Source organism: Rissa tridactyla, chromosome 14 (assembly GCF_028500815.1).
Source record: "Rissa tridactyla isolate bRisTri1 chromosome 14, bRisTri1.patW.cur.20221130, whole genome shotgun sequence".
Taxonomy (NCBI): domain Eukaryota; kingdom Metazoa; phylum Chordata; class Aves; order Charadriiformes; family Laridae; genus Rissa; species Rissa tridactyla.
This window is the reverse complement of record NC_071479.1, coordinates 12,585,148-12,603,568: the sequence shown is the minus strand read 5'-3', so window position 1 is coordinate 12,603,568 and position 18,421 is coordinate 12,585,148. Positions and strand designations below refer to the sequence as shown.

The window sequence follows — 18,421 nt, the reverse complement described above, 5'->3', positions numbered from 1 at the left end:
ATGCCTGGAGATCACACATTCTTCTGAAGGAACAAAGGTCTGCTGCCGGGATTAACAGCTGCCCAGGCCAACACTGCAAATCTCGGATGACTGCAAAACTGCTCATTCCCCGTGAAGCACGTAGCAGGATTTAACTGCATTTGCAGCAACAGGACAAGGTTTTTGTGCAGGATTCTCCTCAGGATTTGGGAAAACATTCCACGATACTACCCGTGCTACAAGAGGGCCCACATCAAACTTTAGAAGACGGGCTCCTGTCTGACACTATTCGATCATCTCTGAAGGGAAAATAAAGGCCTGGAGGCCGCCTGGTTGGGTTCAAACTAATTCACTTCACCTGACCTACCTGAAGCTGGTCACTCCACTGTGAAAACAAGAACTTTGACATCGTTTAACTTTTAATGTCCAAAGTCTCTCAACTAACAAGACCCACTGACCATATTGCTGGTTCGTACGTAGGATTACCATCCTGAGAACCAACCAGTATAAATATACAGCCCTTCAAACACCGGGAGCTGGACATCTCATCCTTACCACCACATACAAACAAAGAGCATTATAAGGGCATCAATGTCAAAAAGGAGGAGAAACTCCACAGTGTATAAAACATGGGAATTTTGACTTCTTGACACAGTCAATGCACTGAACTCTGACCTCAGGAGGCACAGGGGACTGGAAACCAGCAGAACTTAAATTGGCTACAAATCTCTTGTTTTCTCATGACATTTGAGAGAAAACATGGGGACGGTTTCTTTGGGACACATGGGAGTTATAGCTGTGTCACTGCCTTCTCCAGAGAGTTCTTTGCTTTCCTTACAGTCACTCCATCACTGTCACCCGCTGACCTTTCATTACTTTCTCCCAGTGCACCAGCATCACTGCTGACCAACGCACTCCACCGTCTCTCCAAACCCACGAGAGGAAGAAAAAGCCTTGGACAGAACTGTACAAAAGGACATTTACTCTGCACTACGCTGTGTCTTCTTTTCTATGCTAGTCTAAATACAAGTGCTGTTTTCACTGCCAATCGCTGTTTGCTTGTGCTGTTTCCACTGGCTAAAACCAGCATTTTTCCAGCTAGTGTTGCCCTCCAGGAAAAAAACACACATTCATACCTTTCTTGCATTTAGCCCAGGAGAACAAAACTGGTTCCCAGGAATAAAGATGACTTCCTCAGAAGAAAACATTTGCTGTCAGCTGAGGTTTGACCTCTAATGGCTAATTTGGCATCATCATTTTGAGCACCGTAATACATAACACCGTGGAAAATTAACAGCTTCCCCACCCCCCCCACCCCGAAGTTTAATATCCGCTTGCAGCTTTGTAAGTGAAAATAAGAGAAAGGAAATAAATACACAAACCGAAACCTCGGGTACAGTCTCTCACATACGTCCGCAAAGAGAACCTAAAGACAAAGATCTGTTAAAGGAAATTTCACTGGAAATCAAGCTTCTGCAGACACTGAGAAAGAAACTCTGCAACACGAGACCGTCTTCCTTGAAGAAACACAGCTGATCTGCTGCATTCCCATATCTGACTTCCACTGGTCTGTGTAAAACATAAACTTCACGCTAACCCTATGAAAACAGTCAACATGCTAGAGAGACAACAGTCTGCTCCGAGCTGGTGAAAGGGGAAAAAAAAAGTCTCAGGCTGTCATTCTTCCCTTGCTGTGACCTTCATGCTCCACTGAATTTCTGAAGATACTGAAATCTTGGCAGGGAAGTGTACAGTCTGTGGGAACCAGGCAGCACTGTCCGGGCTCGCTGCTGAGAATTAGGCCCAGCCGAGCCCTTGTTTTGGGGGGCTCCGGGCTTTGCACGGGCAGCAGCGCGCCGCTGAGCGAGTCACAGGCTGGGCGTTTTACGGGATCGGTGCTGTACCCAGCCGTGCGTGGTGCCGGTGACCCCCCCGGGAGTGGGGCGGTGGAGCCGGTATGGATGGCACGCTGCCCGCCCTCCTGCCTCGCACCCACGAGCCGGGGCTCGCAGCTCCCGCTGGGATCCCCACCGGATGGGGCTTAAGCGTGTCCCCACGTCCCTGCACACGGTGGTGGCCGCTCGCCGAGAGGTCTCACTGCAGTTGATAAAAGCCTTAGAGACCAGCAAGTTACAACCCAACTGGAGACTCGAAGGGAGCACAATTTGCCTCGGCAAATTATCGCAACCCCTCGTGCCATTTAACGACCGTCGCGTAGAGCCGCTCCAAAGCAAAAGAGCGCCATTCCCGGGAATGGAGCACTGCGGTGCGGTAGGTGCATTCACGAGTGAACGCTCACATTCAGACAGTCCCGGGACAAGCACCTTTTGAGGTCAATTCGCTCCCTCAACAATGTCTGCAGAGGCAGAATAATACCAGCTGTGCTTCCTGGCCAGAGCCTCAGCAGCACAAGTCGCAGATTACATCTAAATTGCCAAGCCCAGGATAAACAAGAAGATTAAGAGGGCCTTACCCTCTGCGTTGAACAATCGCACTCTGAAGCAAGAAATCACAGCCTACGTAGTGGGTAGGCACAGGGCTGAGCTCTCGGTTTGGGTTCAGGGCTGGTGAGCAGCTACCACACATCTGGGGAAACCACAGATGCTGTTAATCACAGGTTTTCCTGACCTGTAGGCGCTGACAAATTGCATCCTATGGATGAACCTTTTATTAAACCACAGAGGGTTTCAAAATGATATTCTCTTCCTCAGCATTCCCAAGTCGACAAAATCCAGCGCGCATGACCCTTCTAATTCTTCATTTGCCTGGTGACACGTCCCTTTCCAAAGGGCTGAAAGGAAGCAAACAGGGACACGATGTTACCTCAGGGGAAGGCATCTCAAAAGCCGAAAACGTGGGCTCCGAGAACTGACATTTCCAAAATTCTTTGATGACCGTCTCAGCCCCGTTTCAGTCGCAGATGCTTTTTGTCCTAAGCAACCCCTCAAGACAAATCCCTCGCTGTCTGCTGGAGCAGAAAAATTACGAAATACGTCGCCTTTAAATTCTACTGTTTTTTCATTGCGCATGGGGGAAGGACAAGTGATGCATTTAAAAGAATGAAACGACTGTTGCCCAGGCCAGGAAAGGTGACCACAAAACGCAATTGCCCTGGTGCCACTTCCATGACTCGCTAGAGCAGGGAGATAGCTGCTCGGCTCACAAGTTAGTGAGAAAGATGATGTCTGGCAGTTCTCATCATCATCTGGACCGACAGAGCAAGCCACATAAAAGGAACAAAAAAGCCTGCTGATCAGATTGGTGTGACAGAGGCTCATGAGAGACATGCACATTTTCAACCTAGACGACAGCTTGAGGGATCTATATTACTAATTATCGACTAATATTGCCAGAGTTCCCAGGCTGGCTTCAAAGGTTCTCGCAAAGTGCCCCAAGCACAGGGTTTTTCAGCTAATCATAAGGTCTTTTTCTTTGTCCCTGCTAAATGGATTGCTCCATACTGGGCTCCCTCTGCGTAAATCAGCTTGCGCATGATGAGCTTTGCAGCAATGAAATTCGTTACCTTAACCACAAAAAACCCAGAAACATTCGCTGCAACTGTTAGAACACTTTTGCACCTAATTTCAAAAAAAATGGTGGTTTCCTCTCTTCCTCCCCCCCTGCTCCCCGCCTACTCCTAATCCCATGCTAACACCTTTCTGAAAGGCTGGGGTGAGCAGCTTTGAAACCAAAAGAGCAGGGAAGGGGGGGGAAAATAGATAGCAGATCTCCAGACAATGAAATAAAGCAGCTATCTCTCACATCCTGCAGCGCTCAGGCTGAGGTCATAAGTTAAACAGGACATCAGAATAGGTGATGTAATTTGCTTATTTAGGATCAGAGCATTCAGTGAAGTGAACGAGACAACCTATTTGAATTTGCAGATAATCCTATAACAAATGCAGGGCTGTTCGGTTGCAGAAACTGCAGCTGCGGCCTGAGACTTCTTTTTTTTCTCCGAGAATATTTATTTTTGCAGGGGATATAATTGCCATCATTTTTCCCAGCAGGAAAGCCTGGAAGCCTCACCTGGGACCAGCCTCCCATTGCGGTAGGTTTTGTTCCAACAGGGTCCCTGCCCCGGGCAGCTGAAGGGCCAAAGGGTCGAGTCAAACGGAGGGTGGGAAAGGGAAGAGGGGCCCAAGGGAGGCAAGGAGGTGGCACGGCCACACCGCAGGACACGGGTCCCCAGCCCACTCCCTCCCCTCCACAAGAGCAAAGCTTCGGACTCAAAATTGAGCCGAGCAGCAGTTCCGCTTGCAAGTAAAGCCCAGCTCGGCTTTTCTGAAGACGGACAGGTCCTCCTGGCCCCAAATCTGTCTGCAGAGCCTCACACCACCAAGGATCTTACGGCAGAGTCATAAACCTTTAACGACGAGGTTCTCCTAGAACAGGAATAGTTTATCGGCGATCCCGTGCAACACTGAACACACTATTTTCCCTTCAAACCGTTGTGACAAACACTTGCGACATAAAGATTTAAAGCTAGCAACTCACGCTGTTTATCTCCTCAGTTTATCACCACTCAAACCGTAATTTCACCCTGTCGGTGCCGCACAGCGCAGCATTACTCACAACCGGGGGCTGCCAGCCCCGTTCCTGAATTTATCTTCTTCGACACAAGTGTTTTTTCACTACCAAGAAGCCGGCTAGGCCAGACACCATACCTTAGCCAAAGGGGGGAAACTGCCCCGGATACGTGGGGCTCACCGAGACAGAGCAGTGGCTGGAGAGGCACTGCGCAGGCTGCGGGCTGCGCCCGCTTCAGAGGGGACTTCAGTCAGGCGGCACAGAAAAGCAAGATGGAAACAGCCAAGTCGGTCATCCGGGTAACGTCTGCCAAATCGTGGCCACTTTCCAGTGTTTCCTTAGGAGACTGGAACGGAGTTCATGTCCTCCTGCTGTCCCACCACGCCACAGGCGAGTGTCAAAGCAGGCAGGCACGTCCCACGCACGGACACCACGTCTGAGTGGCCGCAGCACCAGGAGGGGTGGGAGATAACCTCCGCCTTGAATGGACCGGCCTGTGAGAGAAGCCAAATTTCAACCCCCTATAAAACAAGCCAGGTGTCAGACGTTCGTATCCATAACTGTAGCCATCCTGTAGGTCACCTTCTTTAGCAGGTTTTGGTTTTTTCTCTCTTAAATGCAAGAAGTTCTGTGTTAGAACTGCCTCCAAGTTGCCCTGAGCAGAGGACCGCTCATCTTCCACTCAGGCCGGTTTGGCAGCTGGCCCTGAGGCTGCTCCCAACAGCCCCCGACAGCTCCACAAAGATCTTCCTGACTACTGTAAGGGACCAATGTGCTGATTCCATCATCTGAGAACACCCTTCGGCACCCACTGCACATCCCCCCTTTCTGAAGGAGCTACTTTTGGACATCTGAAAAGAAGAAAAGCTGTATACAAGATATTCAAATGTGTGCAGAGTTGACAGACAAAAGATATTTGCGTTTCAAATAGTGGGAATGGATTTATTTCAAAGATTTTAAGGCTAGGAAATGTATGACTTCTTGGGGTTTTTTTTTTGCATGGCACGAGAAGACAGAATTCATCTTATTTCCACTCAGATCCCCTAAAACCTTCCTCACCGGAGGCAACACCAGGCCTGGCTGAAGCTGATGTGTACAGGTGGCTTCTCCATGATCATCACAGAATCCTTAAGATGCGTCACTTGAGAGACACATGCAACGGGAAGACCACGCTGGGCCATAAGCAAGGCAGCCGGCAGCAGTCTCCATTTCTGGAGCCCTTCACCAGAGCAACCACGTCGAAGCCCAGCACAACGGAAAGCAGAAATGCCGAGAAGCCACGGGTGAAATCCTCCGTGCACTCGCTGTGCTAAGTCAGAGGTAACCGCTATTTGCCATTGTTTTAACAGAAAAAGGCAGTATTTTGGCAGGGTTACAAAGCAAGTCCATTCTTTATATCTGCAAAAGAGAGACCGTCTTTCCCTGCTGAGGGAGCTGACAGAGGAAACACATTTTATAGCAATCTTAGGCACAACATTGAATTGGGACCTATTTTTACCGTGTGCTCTGCACTACACGCATTAATTGCTACAGCAACAATATTTGCTGACATATTGACTCAAATCATTTACAGAACAGAAGCCCAAGAGACAAAACAAGCCCTTGCTCCCCCAGACAGCGAGAGGCAGGCAGGATGCCACATTGCTTCCTGCGACACACACAAAACGCTTATCTGCAGCTGATGGCAGCTGATAACCCATCGCCAGCGCCCCGCCAGCACGGCAGGGCCGTCCCCCGCTGCCGTCCCCGCAGCGCCACACCGAAGCTCCACGAAGGCGAGGAAGGAGAGTGGCCCGGGTTACGGATAGGTGTTACCCGTCCTCCCCCTGCCCAGCGCGTGGGCGGCAGCTCTTGGGCGTTCCTGGAGCCCAGCTCCCTCGCCACCATCGGTCCCCTGCGCAGGGACCGCCAAACCCTCCTCACCCACAGCAATACACGTCTCTGCAAGGGGGTGGCGGAGCCCCGGGGTCTGTAACCCGTTCAAAGCCCAGAGCAGGCAGCGTGGAGGGCACCGATGGGCAGTTTAAGGATCTAGCCTCCATCCTAATTAAGCCCAATTAGGTTTGCAGAGACTGAGGACGTTTTGGAAAGAACTCGCAAATGAAGTGCTGAAGCCTCTCACGGCCGCAGTGGCCACAGAGCACCCTTGTAAAAGCAGAAATTTGCCATTTTTGACGCAGGCAGTGAATAGTCCCTGCGTGTACGCGGCACGCTCCGTCCCGCCCCGCTGCCCCCGGCACGGGCAGCGCCACACAGCCGGCAAACCGCCTGCAGACGGGCGGCTGGAAAAGCTGGGATTCTCTTCACAAACAAGAGCACCAGGGAAACTCGTACAGTCTGTAGAGGACAGCTGAACAAAATCAGCTCCAGAACGCCAAAGCCTTAAATGTAGGTAAGTACGTGATTCCGAACGCAGAGCAGTTTGACAAATAATCGCATCTTCCCATGCTGAGCGGTATAAAAGATGCAGCTGTTCTACCACCACAATTTACAGGGAAGGCATTTCTCCTGGAAGTAAGAGAACACTTAGTATATATTCTTAGCCAGATTGATTACCCCTATTTATACTGTAAACTAAGACAGCACGTACTAAAAAGCCGTATAGTTAAACAGTTCCAGACTCCAGATCATGGGCAAGGGGTCAGTTTTATATCGCATGCTGCACAGCCTTCTGCATCTATTACAGATATCACAGAGTTTTCTGCAGCGTGGGGTTTTTTTGTGTGTGTGTGTGCTTACTCTTGTGGTATTTCAACAACCACCAGGAAGAACACTGCTATTTTATGGGATCTCCGGGAATCGGAGAATCCACAAGGTTTTTTTCAAGGGCTTTTTTTTCAATAGCGAAGAAGCCAGCATGTCACTCCGTAACAACTGCAATCTGTTCTCGGAACAATAAAACCACAAGACTGAACGCAGTATCTTATATCCGAATATATACGTTTATCCTGCAGCAAGATCAGCCCGTATTATGTCGATCCAATCTGCACGGTGTTACGTCACTCTCCGCTCCAGACAACCTGCACAGCTGGACGACTCTCCTTTTCTCCCTAAGTTACAGATACGGTTTCAACAACCGACATCAGATATAAGCAGAGGTCTAGGAAATGCTCCCCGGAGCGTTCGCTCAGAAGCCATTGCTATTCCTACACCGCCCGTGCAGTCCCACCAGGCCAGGAGACCCCACGAGCTCGACCAAGAGGCCCTGAGCCAGACTCCACCGAAGCGTTCAGCTGGCTTGTTTATTCCTAAGAGAAAGCTCCTTTTCCAGCCAGATTTGCAGTTTCTTCTTTTTTTCTCTTTAAACACTGATAAGATGAGAGAGGGTGAAGTCGCAAGTTGGTTTATATTACGGTTTTTGCAGGGATAGGTTTCAGCGTGTTACTGTAACAAATACAAGAGTGAAATTGGAAGAGACAGAGATTTGAGCTAACACAATTAAAATTTCTTCTTAAAAACAATCCACAGATACCCAGTGCCAAACACAATCCGGAGTCATCAACTAGCATGGACATGAATTAACCTAATAGCTTCTGAAAAAAACACAGTCCTAAAAAAAATCCTCCTATTAAAGTAATTAAATGTTATCAGAATCGCAGAGCCATAATTAAGCATGGTTTATAATTAAAACAGCATGTGTCCTAGACAGAGAACACAGCAACAAAGAGAGCATAACCGTGATCGTCGATGCCAAAACCCATGCCAAGTACCAAAAATCAGAAAACCAGCAGCGTTTCTAGCACGCTGCAGATGCAGCGCCTCTGCTCTTCTGACTCAGCCATCAACACTTGTGACGGATGTTAGCGCGCTCACAACTCCCCTAGCTTTGCAAGCTGTTGCCAAAGTTCAAGCAGAAATCTTGGGAACCAAGGACGAGACACTAAGTGCAAGACCCGAGAAGCTGAAGCAGCGCCTGCTGTGCAGGGAACGGCGAGCCGGCAGGAACTGGAACTCAAACAAGCCTTGTCCTACCTGGCAGCGGCTGAAGATATCCGCCAGGGACACTTGAACGTTGAAGTGCTTCAGAACCTGCAGGGCCTGTTCTCTTGCCTTTTCTGAGCAGTTCACAGAGAAACACCTTCCTTCTGCTACCTGGGACTGGAGCTTCAAAAGACAAGTCGTAAAAGACAATAAATGAAGCACTCCGTGCATCAGGATCCGTGGCTTTTTCCCTCATACACCTGGTTTGGTTTTAATTACAAATAACATTTGGAGTTAGGATGTGTTTACAGTCTAAATTTTGATCTAACAAGCACAACTGGCAATGTAACACTTAGCCAAAGCTGCAATAGCTCTGAGACTACCGAAGCACCGAAGCATTTTATACGTATAAATGAAACATGATTGCGCGGGTCTCCTTCAACTTCTAATTCGGTGATGTGGTGCTGAGAGGGGTAGCAAGAGGAAACTGAATTTAATCCCCGCTTTCACATGAAACCTGGCCAGGTCACCCGCAGTATGCAAAAGCACACAGTGATGGGGATGATGGCTGATGACAGTTGTACCACTTCAACCCTTCTAGCTCGCACACCGCTTCACCTGGAGGCCACTCAGGGCCAAGTGAATTTGGAGTGGCTGATGTGGACCATCCCGCGATGTTTGTTCCACTTTTAGCAGAGAAGTTTGTATCTGGGAACGAGCACTGGGAAGTTCTCGACACGCCTTTATGAACATACAGGGGGGCCTACGGGGAAGCTGGGGAGGGGCTGTTTGCAAGGGCATGGAGCGACAGGACGAGGGGCAATGGTTTAAATTGGAGCAGGGCAGGGTTAGATTAGCCATGAGGAAGAAGTTCTTTACACTGAGGGTGGTGAGACACTGGCCCAGGTTGCCCAGAGAGGGGGTGGAGGCCCCATCCCTGGAGACATTCAAGGCCAGGCTGGATGAGGCTCTGAGCAACCTGATCTAGTTGAAGATGTCCCTGCTGACTGCAGGGGGTTGGACTGGATGGCCTTTAGAGGTCCCTTCCCACCCAATACATTCTAAATTCTAAACATGGTGAGTACTCACAGCAAGATGGGACCAGCTACATGGAAGGAAAGGAGCCTGGCAGAGCCACCCCGTCCTCACGTAGGGCATACAAAGGCAAAGGAACAAAGGGAACCAGACATTTCCCAGGACACCACGGTACACTGGGAAGCAGTTATTTTCCTTTTGCAATTCCTACACAGCACTTTGAAGTTAAAACTTTGCCAAATAAGATTATGCTGGATGTGGAATTACCCATTACACCAGCTCTAGGCTCAAGGAACCGCCGGCTGGGTGAAGAACCCGTAACGTGGCACGGCTGCACGTGCCTCACGGTGTCTCACCATGGGGACAGTTCTCTTTAGGGCTCAGCTATTACGTAGGAAATTTGCAACCTACATTCTGCTAATACTTCAACTAGCTACTTGGGTAGTTGGGAGTTTTTAGATTCAGTTTGTAACAAAGAAGTCCTGCCTCTGACTCATGTGTCTCATCCAGAATAATTGCACTCCTCCAAATGAATTTTTGGGCAGTACCAAAGTGCAAAGGACCTGCAGCAGGCACCATAACACTGCAACCGCAGACTCGACAGGTTCGGTATATTCCCACCAACGCTGCGTTCTGACGTGTGTCTCGTGAAGGGCTCTGAACATCTGGTGCTGAGGGTAAGGTTGGGTTTTGCTTTGGTTTTTTTGTGTATCTATAGGAACACGAAACCTCTACAGCTTCCACCGGGACCTGTGCTTGATGGCTCCCATTCTCTGCCCTCCGAGCCTGAAGAAACGTCTTTAAGTGTTGAAACTATGTCAGTGTGGAGCCAGTCAGTAAACAAGAATCTTTGTGATAAAAAGCATGGGAATTGAGCTGCCTTTCACCTGCCAGCGAGGCCAAACAGAAACACTTTGTTCTGGATTGCTTGGCTTGATTTCCACCCCCCGCCCCCAAAGGAAAGCAATCGCTCTCCCCACCGATGCACTACTGAGCGTAAAAAAACCCTCACCCGAGCTTTGGTCATTCAGAACAGCAAACCTCTCAAGACCCTTAATGTAGTTTTTAGTGCAGAAAACATGAAAAAGCCAAGCCAGCTATTGCATTCACATCTGACTTTTCCTCTCCGCCACACCGCGCATCCCAGACCACGCAATGATACAACGCCAGAAAAATGCCAGAAGCTCCGAACACTTACAGTCTGATATGGGAGTCCAGAGGTTAAAATGACTCTTCCTTCCTGTCGGGCAATCTGGAAAATACAGTAAAAATCATAATGAACATGGGCTGATGTTACGCTGGATTCAAGCTTTCAGTGAAAGCAGAGAGAACATGAACTGGTGACGCCGAGTCTTTCCAGTGTCGACACACACTAGGCCAAGAGCACCCATGCACTCCTGACAGCAAGAGCAGCCCAAGGTATCGCTCGCTCACTGCACGTCCCCTCCCTGCCAATACCCGCCTTGCCTCACATGTGCTGGAACAAGCTACTCGTGCATCTGCACCGCAGATGGCCCAGGGAACCGATCCACCTTGAAATAACCCTATCAAAATCCTTTCTATCTTTTTTTTTTTTCCGCCCCCCTTAACCCAGACTATTTCTGTTTCCCCAGTCTGGTTCACCAAGAAGCAAGCAGGTCTGCTCACACAGCAATGCACAGGGGAGAAAGGAAAAAAATAACCTAAGCAGGTAATTCCAGTGAAAAAATGTACCATCAAATGTCTCTGCAAACTTCATAGACGTTAACAGAACGATTCTCACTCCACTCCTTAAAGATAAGACGGTGTTATTCTCCCAGCAGCCCACGAGCAGACATAGAAATTATGCACCCTTTCCAGGCTGCAAAGAACATCTCCATTAGAGTTTATCGCCTCCTGACTTGCAACCCTGCGCTTTTATCAGAGGTCTTGTCCTTCAAGGGAAAGGTCTGTGCTGAATTATCAGGGGACTCATCACCCGCGCTTCTGACCTTTGCAACGGAGTAAGAGACGCTTTCAAATGGTTTGGTGCCAAAAGGAGATACTAAATCTGGAACTGCAATTCTTCACAAGGATGAAAGTGTGACTGATCTTCGTACGATTAAATGACATCCCTCCTTCCCAGCCCTTCACCCCCTCCCGTAGGAGGGAAATAGTTTCATGGCCGTAGCAATGGGAGGATTCCCATGTGAACCGGCACTTCGGCTCTGCTGGTGCTGACAAGAGATTGGCACTTCAAGGTAGGCATGAGGTTATTTCTCTTCTCTGGCTTGGATTCTGTTGGAAGCCCTTGTATTTTTCACTGTTTCCAGATGTGTCTCACAGAGGTCTCTCTCCTGGATCAGAGTTTCAGAAGCTCTCTCTGGATCACTCTTTAGCCCTGGCAGGACGCATTTGGGATCAGAGTCCTGCTGCACTTCCCAGACAGTCAGACACCACCCAGCACAGCCAGAGACCGAAAAAAAACAAAAGCTGCCTTGGATAGGTAATCTCTTAAGACCCACTGGACCTAAGACTCTGAAGGCACAAACTCACCGTGCAGTCAAATAAGCAACCATTTTTTTCCTATCTTGACCTTTCAGGTAGCCGCTTCCCTCCTTCTTTTGTGAAGTCACTCTTTGGCTGCCAGTTCTGCACTGAGAAAGCGATTGGCAACAACTTCTAAAGCATCTTCCTACAGGCAAAATTACCGGATTTCTTTCAAAATCAACCCTCTCTCTCAATAAAGGAAAAAACTTCCAAGAACAGTAACCTTTAAGTGGCAGCGGGGACACCCTGTGCTGCACGCGATCCTACTGCACGCAGTCGGGTTCCTGAGCAGCCCTGCCGAAAAACCCACCCTCATGGCACATTAGCGAGAGAAGACCGGCCAGGCAACAGCAAAAGTTCACCACAGTGATTTGCCAACAAGGGAAAAGAGATGTGAAATTCCTTCAGACCCATGTGTGCTTCAGGGTAAGTCTGAGGATTTCACAGCTGGAACACTCCATTCTGACTTCCTGCATGCAGGGTTAATTAGTTCAAGCTTGATAAATCCCCTTATCTAAATGGCTCTGCAGAGACAGGCAAAGAACATCAAATAAAACGGAGAAAAGCAATAACTCTTCCAGCATGTTTTTCCGCCTCTGGAACAAGGGCTGGGAGCAGCACGCAGAGCCAGAAAAGCCATGTGATAGCACACATCTGACTGAAACCACCGAGGATGCGTGCTGGAGAAAAGGGCACAACTCCTTCCTTTCGTCCGAAAGAAGTAACGGAAGGCAGCGCTGGGACCACGCGGGAGATGTGTGCTGGGAGACGCAAATGAAAGGAAAAGGAGGACGAGAGCAGCGCGTCGGGGTGAGTGTCAGGGACCTGTGCTCCATCCCAAGGGCTGCAGAGAGGGCATTGGCCTCTGTTTCACAATCTATTAAAAAGATAATATCAACTTCCTCTGGAAAAGGCTTAGACCTTTTGGATAGAAAGCACTCCCTCATAACTTGGTAGTATTATTTAGCCCTTAACGCGCCTGTCTGTTCAGCCAACTTTCATCTTGCAAAGATGAACGAACTCAAATGAATTACCACCAGAGAGACCTGGAAGGACAACGACTGACGAGAAAGGGCAGACAGAGACCCTGTGATTCGAAGCCGACACCAGCGGCAGAATGATTCGTGACAACCTGAAGGATCCTGAGTTAAGGCCAAAGACGGTTTCAAGAAAGAGCAGCACGAGGCTTTAGATTTGTAATTTAAAATTTGCCCAGGCCATGCGTGACGCAGCTTGGGCAATGCCACACGCCCATGAAGAGGCAAACGGCAGTTCTCCCTCCGCAAGGCAGCAGCCCAGGCCAGGCCGTGACCCCCTGCAGCGGCAGAGGTGAAGCAGTGATCCTGAGCCCAGGCCAGCGAGGTCCCAGTTCAGACAGAAAGGGAATGGACAGAAAGCATCTGCTCCGGGATGCGTGCTGGAAAAGCACCCAGACAAGGATCTGCCAGAGAAGTGGATCACAAGCCTCGACCCAAGCCTGAAGCCCCCCACCTGCTATCTCAGACTCTTAAAATAGACAGGAAACCAAGAGCTTAATGGCTATGAACACACTCTGTCCTGCAGTGCACTTGCTGCTGGTATTTCAACCCCAGACGTCTCTTCAGCATTCCTGAAAACCATAAATTGCACAGAATTATTGCAGGATTTCATAAAGTGGCCTTAAGTACCAGACCAAAACCATCAACCCAATTTTGTTTCTTGACGCAGACCCATTTGTATCGTTGTTCAATGAAAGACATTCTCCTCCTGATGACTAAATATCAAAAGCAAAGTCTTGATCTTAAAGGCAGAACAGTTCTTCATCTGTCCTCCATGAATTTATTCCACAGACTGGCGGGGAGGTAAAAAGACTAGCAAACTTGAAGAATGTGGTTTACATCAAAAATATGGAAAAAGACACTCAAAGCTGAGACGAGATCAGAGATTAGATTCCCCCATTACATGAAGCTCTGCTCACTGCAGTACTAGAAGTCCCCTTTGTGTCCCATGGCTCCAAACCAGTCCAGGGCAATATAGCTCCAGGTGCACATTGCTCTAACTGGCTCCTGAGATCCGTCCAAGCCTGGCCCTCCTCTCCAACTCGCTGGTTCACCTGCAGTTTTGGGGGAGTAGGTGTAACCTTCCAAGGGAACCTTCTACACCGTGGGAGCTGCAGGAAGCCAGTTCTAGTTCTACCAGCCTTCTGGTTATTACCACACTTCAAAAGGCAGGAGGTTTGCCTTAGTATGCCAATTATTCTTAGAGATGAGGATGATTTTGAAGACCAAGAGCGTAGTCCATTAAAACAATAAAACAAACCAACCCACAACTCAATGGAAGGGGCTTTGAGATTTCACCAAGCTCTTAGAAATTAGTGACCTAAGAAACAACCAACATTGTCTTATAAGCTTCTGCTCCACTCCTGAAGTACAACGTTGCAAGATCTACCGCGGTCACCTCAGGCTGGTGGGTGATCCTTTAAGGTTAGTAAGAGAAGCATCCCACTGCTCTACCCGATTCTGCAAAATTTCAGAGAAAAGAGAAACACCCACTGAAACTTTCCCACCTCCTTCCAGTTATCCATCTAGAAGGCCCAAAAGACAGGTGTAAGATTCTCTGCAAAGAGAAGTTTGCAAGATGACAAGCTGGAAGACCTGGCTAGAAACACAGCAGGCGTAGGACGTGATTTAAGTAAAGACAAATGTATTAATTGGAAATAACACGTTGCATATAGGAATAAGTGGAATAATAGGAATAATACAAAGGGTGGCTCACTCCAATAACGGCAGCTGCACACACAGAAGGATGCTGCATGAGAAAGACCGAATCTCCATTGTCTTTACCAGATGGAGTCATGCTGTACCCTGGGATGGAGTCAGAAGCCTCTGGTGATGCCTACGGCCCTTCTCAAGAGAGGTCTCCCTGTTCTGCCCCGCGGCAGGGAGCATGGCTTGGGCCAGCCTGGCCATTACCCAAAGCTCTCCAGAAGGGGCTCCCACCCAAGGAGCAGGACCGGAGCAGCGTCGCCGGGCAAGGAGGTGTGTCAGGGACAGCCCGTGGTGAATCCCCCCGGCTCTCAAGGCACAGGCTGCTAAAGTCAGGCAAAGGAGCTCGTCCAGCACATCGGGTACAAATGTCATCCCCCAGCTGCACACCTGCTTTGTCAAACGCTTGCGTGCCTTGGGCTGCAGCAGCTCGGATACAAACCCAACACGGTGAAAATGTTACTGCCACCCCACCGAATGAGAAGACTTGGAAGACCACACGGCACCCATACTTGGACACAAAGCTGCTCTGCCCAGGGTGGCTGGTGCTCATGAACAGAGGCGAAAATGCTTTTGGAAGGCAGGACTGTGAGCTCTTTCCCTTCAACACGACGATGGATTCAACCAGAGGAATTTTCAGTACGAATTTCAGCTATTTTTCCAGTCAAGTCCTAATCAAATGGCACCATTAACTACGCAGAATGCAAACCAGTGTCATCTCACAGCAGTTCAATACGGGCAAACAGGGGAATGCGCTGGCCCGTGGTGTCAGAGGTCCTGCTCTCACAGGCCGGCAGATCTGAGGTCGCAGATCTGGCACGATAAACTTGCCACGACGACTGTTGTCCAAGATAAAACATTTAGCCAATAATAGCAGCACAACACGAAGCAGTACACAGGACACAGACTTCAAGTTTAGCCTGGGAATGGGGTTTTTCAAACCGATTACTGCCACATGCGTTAGTCTAAAATAAAAAAATAAAAAAAAATAATTCCTAGCTGGCCAAGCACAAGCTACAGAGCACTCAGGCTTTTAAGTTTGATCTCAAATAACAGAGGGTGAAGGACAGGACCCATCTGTCTACCGATATCTGAAGCCACTTAAACAAGCAACAGGAATGAGAACAATAAGGAGCAAATACCCAGTGATTCAGGAGTTCTTGGTACATGGAGATGTGTAATAGGACTGATAAATCACTTTACTGAAAGTACTATAACGAAGAACAAACACTAATTCTTACGTGTTCCTGGAGACACTAGTTTGAGACTGTGTTGGGACAACACCCAAACTGTCCATCTTGTATTCAGTGACCAGTAGCCAAACCTTTCTCCTGGACTTTGCATTAACATTGACAAGTTTTCGGGCGTAGAGTGGTCAACATTCAACTTCTGTTAAATCAGGACTAGCCAGATATAAAGCAGAGTGGGAGGAGTCTATTTTTATCTTTGATTATCCAAGCACAGATCAAAGGCTCTGCAATACAGTAACACTCCAAGGGCTTTTGATAGTGAAAGGATGTTTGTCCGGTCACCATAGAGAAAGCAATGTAAAACATCCTCTCCGTAGCACGATAAGGTATCAGGATGAGAAGCGGAGACGGGGCTCTGGGGGGAGGCAGTGAGAACTAGTTTGTTTAAATGACTTGTGCAAGTTTGGCAGAGACAAGATATTAATTAATTCTGCAGAAGTTGGAGCCTGCGCAGGATTCAGGCCAAGCAGACATCTGAAGAGGAAACATCCTGTGCACCAGGCCGGGTGATCAGCGCACATTTGATAGCAACGCACTGTGTGGGCTGGATATCTCCATTTCTGGCGTAGTAGAAGTATGTCTGAAATGAAGAAGCATGTGTCTCTCCTCTGAGAGGCAGAGGGTCAGAGTTGTTATGGGAGTCCAGATCGATGTTCATTGTCCCTGTGCATGTTAGAGACTCTTCCTTTCCCCATCGTTGCACTGCAAGTTGTGCCTGATCACTGTGGTGTTATCTCACAAGATGGCAGCCAGCTAAGACGTTATAAGGCAAGATATGATGGAAATTTTCCCTTTCATATTGAACAGCCATCTTTTGAGTATGGTTCTGCTCAACTGACCCAGGTACCAGGCAGGGCAATACCTTCCCTGGAAGTCCAGACTGGAGTCCATTAGAAACCAAAGCGAATTTGGGGTTCCTTTCCCTGATTTTTGTCTTTTTGCAAATCTACCACCACCTCCTCAACAAGGAGGCTTGAGACCACAGGCCACATCTAACGCTCTGCCTGTGTTCTTCCAACGACCTGAAACATCCCAGCTGCCAATGACACAAACAGACAGACACAAGTAAGGTTTGAGATCCCGGCGCTCTCTGCTCACCTCCCATCTCCTGGAAACAGAGAACTGAGCTCACACCCTGCTGTAGGGACTAGCTGATCCCAGCTGCCACGTGGCGCGGCTTCTCGGGCTGAACCAGAGCACTGAGGCTCAGCACGGGCACCGGGCAGCCCCCGCCAACCCGCTGCCTGCTCGGCGCGAGGGACTAACTACTCGGTAAGCAGCAGGTCTTCTCCAAGGAGTGGAGATGGCAGCTATAAACACCCGCCCCCCACCCGCCCGTGACTAACCTCAGCAGCTTTCCTGTGGTCATCCTCATTCTCCAGCATGCGGACATCCACGCCGAGGCAGCGGAGGTAGCGCCCGAGGCCTTGCAGCATGTTATCGCAGACCACACTGAACTCCTTCGGGGAGATGGGAGCGGGGGGACGCGGGCTCTCCTTGTCAGATCCCTGGCATTGCTACAGAAAGCCAAGAGATCCGTAAGCAGCAGAACAGAAACCTGATTTCCGGTGTATTTGTGTTCTGCCCCCCTGCATTCACCCGCCACGCCAAACCCAGCTGTCCCCTATCACCTGTATTACAGCTTCCCCCGTGCTCTGCAACCCCTCTAGTTCCTCCTTCGTGTCTTTCTGCATCACCCACCTTCCACTTGGGCAGGAGGCAGCACATGATGGGGCCAGTTCTGAATTAGCCATTCACTTACTGGCCAGCTGGCCACCCAGACTGGGGATCTGCAGCCTTTCCCTGGAGAAATGCCAACCTGGTCTTCCATGCTCTACGCAGACATTGATTTTCACGAAGTCACTGCTATTCCCCTATCGAATTATACTGCAATTGATATACATGTGCCAAAGTTATGATTTGGGAAGGGGATCTGACAGACAGAGGGAGAAACAGGTAGACAAAGCAACCACGTCAGCTTTGTTATCTTCGGAAGTTTAAAAATAGGCAGTGCCTGAATTCTGTTTATTTTATTTCAAATGTCCGCTGCTGGGGGAGTTCCTGCAGTTGGAGACTTTGTCGCTGGGAGGCTCCCAGAAGTACAATAGCTAAATTCATGGGGAAGGGAAGTTATTAAGGAACCTCCGACGTTCATCTTTGCCTCCAGGAACCTGAATCAGCTGGGACGAGTGAAGGACACAGCCACCACCTCTGCGGGGCTACGCTGTTGTTGGAACCAGAGTTCCTGCAGTGTTGTAGATGGGCTCTGCAGGTGCTGGCTCGGGCCTGGAAACGCCGGGGCACACCATGGAGATACACCCGGGCTGCCCGAGGCAACGAGCTCAGGTCCGAGAGCTCAGTGGGTGTGATGCTGCACCTCCCCAGAGCTGGTACAGGCACTCAAAGCTCTGCAGCACTGGGTAGACTGGACTGTCACCGGCTCCTGCAAGGACC

General features: G+C 49.3%; 1 protein-coding gene across 7 annotated transcripts in view; it reads right to left on the bottom strand.

Moving 5' to 3' along the window:
* EXD3 (exonuclease 3'-5' domain containing 3) overlaps nt 1-18,421 on the bottom strand; it is a 304,670-nt gene that overhangs the window by 129,552 nt on the left and 156,697 nt on the right. For all 7 annotated transcript variants that reach the window (XM_054220222.1, XM_054220219.1, XM_054220221.1 and 4 more), the window contains exons 18-20: nt 17,314-17,484; nt 10,664-10,717; nt 8,482-8,613 (exon numbers count right to left, since the gene is read on the bottom strand). In XM_054220222.1, coding sequence (XP_054076197.1) covers nt 8,482-8,613; nt 10,664-10,717; nt 17,314-17,484 — 357 coding nt within the window. The remainder of the gene's footprint in view (nt 1-8,481; nt 8,614-10,663; nt 10,718-17,313; nt 17,485-18,421) is intronic.